At 31.0% G+C, this 7,376-nt stretch overlaps 1 protein-coding gene across 1 annotated transcript; it reads left to right on the top strand.

The window, feature by feature from the left end:
* Positions 1–5,296: 5,296 nt before the first annotated feature.
* HELRODRAFT_177637 (hypothetical protein) lies at positions 5,297–7,057 on the top strand (the record flags this gene model as incomplete). Its single annotated transcript, XM_009025785.1, has 2 exons — positions 5,297–5,399; positions 6,819–7,057. 2 exons carry the CDS (start codon positions 5,297–5,299, stop codon positions 7,055–7,057), a joined length of 342 nt encoding a protein of 113 aa, XP_009024033.1.
* Between the last annotated feature and the right edge of the window lie 319 nt (positions 7,058–7,376).

Below are 7,376 nucleotides of genomic sequence, written 5' to 3'. Positions count from 1 at the left end.
TACCACTGCTGCCACTACTACTCCTATTTCAGCTGCTACTGCTTCTCTTCTGCTATCAATACTACTACCACCACTACTATTACGACTACAACTACTGTTGCTGCTACTACTACTACTACTGCTACTAATACTATAACTACTATTAATACTTGTAGTAAAATAATAAATGATAATAATAATTAGCTGGCTACTGCACTACTACAACTGGTACTACTAATACTATAGTAGTAGCAGTTGTAGTAGTAGTAGTAGTGGTAGTAGTAGTAATAGTAGTAGTAGTAGTAGTATTAGTAGTAGTATTAGTTGTTGTTGTAGTAGTAGTAGTAGTAGTAGTAGTAGTAGTCGTTGTTGTTGTTGTAGTAGTAGTAGTAGTAGTAGTAGTAGTAGTAGTAGTAGTAGTAGTAGTAGTAGTAGTAGTGGTGGTACTCCCTATTAACGACTTTGAAAATGTCATAGAAATCAAGCCTTAAAAAGGGAGGAGTCTTAAATGTGGAGAAAGCATATTTACAACCAAATATAAAAAGGTACTCCAGATGTACACATTATTTATTGTTAGAAAATGTGCACTGCATTGCATTCCATTCAAACAATATATAATCTGGAAAAGCCATGTTGTTTGGTTTAACTCAAAAATTTAATTTATTGGGGAAATGAATGAAGTGAAGGTTGAGCAACTGATGATTTCTTTTTAAGATATTCTGTTTGAATTTGACCATGAAAATTTTCCAAATGTTTTGGAATGCTTTGAAATCTATGAGTCAGTAAAATGAATCAACTGTTGAGTTGTTTTAGCAGCATTAGTAGAAGAAATATAACGAATTCAATTATTTTATCAAAGAACAGACGAAGGAATATTGTGACTCCTCATCAACTTATACACAGCCATTCGTTAGATGCCGTAAATTCATTGTGCCCAAGAACCAGAGCTTCAATAGCCACCTTCTCTTGGATCATGCGACCACTGATATGCTAATTTCGAAGTCGACCATCGCAAAACCACTGCCACATCATTTCGTTCAAGTCACTGTAAAAACATTTTCTCTGCTTAGCGTAATTTCGTTCTGCGTTTTCACCTTTCTCCATCTTCTACAAGTTGCAGCCCTGTCCTGTACATTTCACTGAATTTGAGTTTTACCACGTTTTATGATTTTGCAATTGGGATTGCAATTTCTCCGCTGTCACTCCTTCTTATCACTTTTATTCTTTCTTCTAATGTTAATATTTTTTGTTTTCTTCTCTGGGAATTGGTCGTCATTTTATCTAGTTAAAATTCAATTCGCGAAATCAAACGAGACACGAAGCCCTTTGCATAATAAATATAAATAATCCGGAAGTTTTGTTTTGTTTATAAATAGGGATGGAGTGTTTTGGATTTGTAGACTGAAAATGGGAAATTTTACAAAAGTCGTAAATTTACGTTTTAATGATATTATTTTTGTTTTTCGTGTTGTGTTGGTCGGGTTTTGGAGGGAGTCTTGGGAGTGACGCCTAATGTGAAAACAATCCGTCAGAAACAAACCGGTCGAGAATGAGAGAGAGAGAGATAGAGAGATAGATAGATAGATAGAGAGAGAGAGAGTTGTAGATGGGCAGGTTGATGGGGAGAAAAGAGTATCACTGCAACGAATTTGATGGTTCCAAAAGAATAACTCGTTATATAGAAAGTTGAAGTGGAAAGTTGTTACTAAAGATAATTGCGTAAGGATGATGATGCTGTTGATGATGATGATGACGATGATGTTGTCGATGACGATGATGATGAGGTGGTTGCTGTTGTTGATGATGATGAGGTGGTTGTTGATGATGATGTTGTTGTTGATGATGATGATGATGTTGTTGTTCTTGTTGATGGTGATGATGACAGTAGTAGTTATACTTTGTATTTGTTGTCGGAATATTTTGTCGGTTAATCTGGTGATGGTCCTGAAATTTCTTTGGGTTCTTTCGGAAAGATGTATCTTGAATTGTCAAAGTTGTTGTTGTTGTTGCTGTTTTTGATGTTGTTGTTGTAGTTTACGTTGTTGTTGATGATGTTGATGATGTTGCGTTGCTGTTGATGACGTTGTTGTTGTTGTTGTTGCTGCAGTTTACGTTGTTGTTGAAGAGGTAGTTGTTGTTTGTGATGATGATGGTATTAATGTCTGCACTGTTGTAGATGTTGTATTTGTTGTTAACAATATTGTTATTGTTGTTGATGTTTTTGTGGTTATAGTTGTTGTAAAGGATCATTTGTTTAAGCAAAGTTTCATAATATCTAATGATGTCTACTTTGGACTGATAAAGTTCTTGTAGTTATTACATGTGTGTGGGCATTAATCAAACTCCTCTAATTTCGTTATTGGCATCGTGTCGTTATTAGCATTGTTTCGTTATTAGTATCGTTTCGTTATTAGTATCGTTTCGTTATTAGCATCGTTTTGTTATTAGCATCGTATCGTTATTAGTATTGTATCGTTATTAGTATCGTTTTGTTATTAGTATCGTATCGTTATTAGTATCGTTTTGTTATTAGCATCGTATCGTTATTAGTATCGTTTTGTTATTAGTATCGTATCGTTATTAGTATTGTATCGTTATTAGTATCGTTTCGTTATTAGCATCGTACTGTTATTAGTATCGTATCGTTATTAGTATCGTATCGTTATTAGTATCGTTTTGTTATTAGTATCGTATCGTTATTAGTATCGTTTTGTTATTAGCATCGTATCGTTATTAGTATCGTTTTGTTATTAGCATCGTATCGCTATTAGTATCGTATCGTTATTACTATCGTATCGTTATTAGTATCGTCTCGTTATTAGTATCGTAACATTATTAGTATCGTTTCGTTATTAATTTCGCCATGTTTATTGTCTCTATCTCTTTATCTGCATCACCCTTCAGTAAACTTCAATGCCATCGTTGCCCTCATAGCAACAGAGCAGTAAAAATAGTTCGGAAAAATTAATAGCATTAGAAGTATTATTATTATTATTAGAAGTCATTGTAGCAATTTTGTAGTACGGAAAGTGATTTAGATTTTTTAAAGTTTCAATAAGATTTTAAGCTAACGCAAATATATGTAATGAAATGTAGATAGCTTTATTTGTTTTGTACCCGACCTCACTTGTTGTTGTTGTTGATGTTGTTGCTGTGTTGTTGCTGTTGTTGTGTTGTTGATTTGTTGTAAAATTGTTGTTTTTATAGTTGTTATCGTTGATGTTGTTGTTGTTGTTATAAATGTTATTATTTTTGTTGTTGTTATAAATGTTATTAATTTTGTTGTTGTTGTTGTTGTTGTCATAAACGTTATTAACTTTGTTGTTGTGGTTCATGCTGTTTCAGTAGTTGCGCTTGTAATATTAGTAGGTGGCAAGATTATTCAATGGTTGTTGATGACGATCGTTGATTAAATCTCTAACCACTTTGTTGTTTTTGTTGCTACAGTTGATGAGAATTCTAACAATTTAAGTGTAGTTGCAGTAGTAAAGTGGTAGTGCAAGTTGTAAAACGGTAACAACAAATAGGTTGCTTGCTGGTCTTTATAGTTGTTGTTGTCAATGTTGTTCGTTGTTGTCGTTGTTGTTAATGATATTGTCAATGTTGTTTTTATTGTTGGTTGTTATTGTTGGTTGCTATTGTTGGTTGTTGTTTTTTGTTTGCTGCTGTAGTTGTAGTTGTAGTAGTTGTTATTATTGTTGGTGTTGCTGTTGTTGTATTATCAATGATGTTGACGCTGTTGTTGACGTTTTTTGAATGCTTTCCAACCCTCCAGGAGTGTTTGTAGTTGTTCAATTTTTTCTGTACTTTCTGAGTGGCAAAAAAAGTTATTATTATTATTAGTAGTAATAATTGCAGTAGTACATACATACATACATACATACATACATACATACATACATACATACATACATACATACATACATACATACATACATACATACATACATACATACATACATACATACATACATACATACATACATACATACATACATACATACATACATACATACATACATACATACATACATACATACATACATACATACATACATACATACATACATACATACATACATACATACATACATACATACATACATACATACATACATACATACATACATACATACATTTATGTCATTATTTGTTGCATAAATTATTTGAGATTATTGAATAAAAAAATTTGATTTGATTGATTGACACATACATACATACATTCATTCAAACACACACACATACATACATGCAAACAAACATACATTCACACATACGTACATACAAATAAATATACTAACAGATAGACAGACATATATATATACAAATAAACAGACAGACAGACATATCTGAAAAATAGGATGATGGCGGATTGCATGTATTACTTGAATTTTAGTTCAGAGTATATTCATGATTTAATAATAGAATTCGATTAAGTTTATTTTACGATGTATTTTTCTTCATAGTGTTTGGGAGCGCCTGCGAGAATATCCCAATATTAAAACGGGCGCTATACAAATTTTCAAATAATGATCCATTTTTACGTACATAAATACAGTCACACATACAGACATATACCAAATTTTATACATATAAATACGTACACTTATTAGGTTTATACCTGTTTAAGAGTGTCATACGCAACATAGAAAAGTCCATACAAATATAAATGAAATCTCACAAAATCATAACACATAAGATGTAGATCTTGTTAACTGGGAAACACTGTTAATCACTGATCGACTGATGTACCGTTAAATCATTAATGTTTCGCTAACTTACAACGATAAATATATAATTTGACACTACTTTTTTTAGATTTTGTTTTATTTTACTTCTATGACAAGGTGACTTGAAGCAATGTGGTTTGATACGCTAATTCCATATTACCGTGACTATCTCAATTTCTTTATCGTTGTAGAACTTCACATTTGTGCGTCTGTATGTCTGAGGAGAAAGAATTTTCAAAACGTAATGATGCCTTGGTAAATATACGATATACGATACCCATCACATATTAGTTCCAGATATATAAATATACAGAAGTTAAAATATGCGCAGTCCAGGAATTAAAACAACAGTCATGATAACGATCACCATTTATTTCTTCCGCCTGTCGTTTCATATTAGCTGAAGTGTCTCGCATTGAAGGACATTTATAATGTTTTCAAGGATGCATGGAGAAGAATGTGAGACACATGTGCCGTTTAAGATGTTTGTTGCCTGGACTGTCTGCTCATATCAGTAAGGTTGCCTATTAAACTGCTTAGAGAGATTGTGATAGTTTGTCAGATCTTGCCAGTGTCATCCGCCAGACATGTTAGCGTCCTTGTGCCAATTGAAACTCATGGGATCTCTTATTTTTATCTCAAATCAGAGCAACTTGTATTTTATCAACTTACTGCAAGCCTTTCAAAAAAGTCAGAACGAAAAATAATTTAGTGCTGAATGTTATCATGTTTTCTATAGCTGATTGGTAGGGATGCTGAAACCAACTATTTTCACCCATTACGTGGAAAAGTTTTAAAGTTTAATTCAGACGCAGTTGGTATACTGCATGTTATAAAACTGTAAGAACATCATGCTTATAAATATTTAACAGGTGAAAATTAACGAATTAAACATTTTGAAGTTCATTGAGCTAAAATGGTCTCTCATTTTGAAAAATTGTTGGGACCAAAAACTGAACATCATATTTTGAAGTTTATCAATTGTGTGAGTGACGTAATTCTGAGTTAAAGGTAAAAATCTATTTTAAAAAATTTAATTTAATTCTATCAAAGCCTTTTAAAATTATTTAGTCAATAGTTTTTTTTATTTAATAATTTACATACACACATACGCCCAAACATTCTCACACAAAGATGTGTGTATGCTGCATATAATGTTTAATATGTGTGCATATACATAATAACACACAGCACACATAGAGCAGACACGCAGGTACACATACAAGCCTACATACATAATCAAAACAACATTTTATTCGTGAAATACTTAACGACGCGGGAAGGCCCAAAGATGGCATGTGCAAAAGAAATCGGGAAGGCTATAAAATTATGAAAAAAATACTGGCGAAAACATTTTTCTAAAGCTGAAAAAACAACAAAAAAATGACCGTTCGTAAATTCTGAAATAAGAAACACAACAAAAAAATTTGTGATTTATTAATTTTGTCAATTATTTATATATAACAAATATTTTATACATTTGTATATAACAAAATTATTTCAATTGTTTACAAAAATATGCTATAAGTATTAAATCATTATTGCTGTAGTACCATCATTACTACTACTGTTACTAATTGTAAATCATTTTGGTGTAAATTTACAACTACTGCTACTACTACTAATACTACTACTACTACTTACTACTACAACAACAACTACTACTTCTACTACTACTACTACAACTATTATCACCACTACTACCAACACTACTACTCCACTATTACAGCAATAACTACTACTACAACTAACAATAATAATTATAATAAATAGTTCTTTCATATTTTTAAAAATTATTCGTTTTTTTTCTTTTTTTTTGTATTTTGTTCTTCTCGTGTGCCTGCGTTGTAAATTTTTTAACCGCAGATTGCACGTAATTTATTATGTATATTTGTACCTGTATTTTTTGTTAGAATTTTTATTATTATTGTTATTATTATTATTAATATTATTATTATTATTATTATTATCATTATTGTTATTACTATTATAATTTTTATTATAAATTTTTTCGCGTTCTTCTTAATTTTATTTTTCAACTAATTATTTTTTTTATTTCTTTCCATAACTTTTTAATGTAAAAAACGCCGAACTATATTTATCTTTTAGAATCTCTTCTTTTCAACAACAGAGCTGACATGTACAACAACGACAACAACAACATCAACATCAAAAACAATAACAACAACAACAATGATGACGTCATCAACTTCAACATAAACAACAACACCCTCGCAGGCAATCAACTCATCCAGAACATCAACACATCACTATCACCATCACCACTGACGTCACAGCAGGCCGGAAACAGTTTAATGATAATAATCCTCATGAAAATCATCCAGTAATTACTTTTCAACCACTTTTTAATGTATTGCCACTTGAAACTGAAGAGTTTTTAGCTAAAAATTACCTAGAAATATTGTAGACAAAACTCTTTTTTGGAAAAATTATTTCAAAATTTGAAAAAAAATATATTTTTTTTAAAAAAACTCGCAAAAAAATTTTTCCATATAATTTTCAAAAGTAATTACTTGAAGGATAAAGGTAAGAAATTTATTCAATCCATTATATACTACAAAAAATGGTGGATTCTTTCTCACTCGTCATTTAACTAAATTTCCAAAAATAAGTATGTTTTACGTGTTTTAAGTATAAATATTTGTG

The sequence above is a fragment of the Helobdella robusta genome (genome assembly GCF_000326865.2).
Source record: "Helobdella robusta unplaced genomic scaffold HELROscaffold_43, whole genome shotgun sequence".
Classification (NCBI taxonomy): domain Eukaryota; kingdom Metazoa; phylum Annelida; class Clitellata; order Rhynchobdellida; family Glossiphoniidae; genus Helobdella; species Helobdella robusta.
Note: the sequence above shows the minus strand (reverse complement) of the source record. Positions and strands in the feature narration are given on the sequence as shown.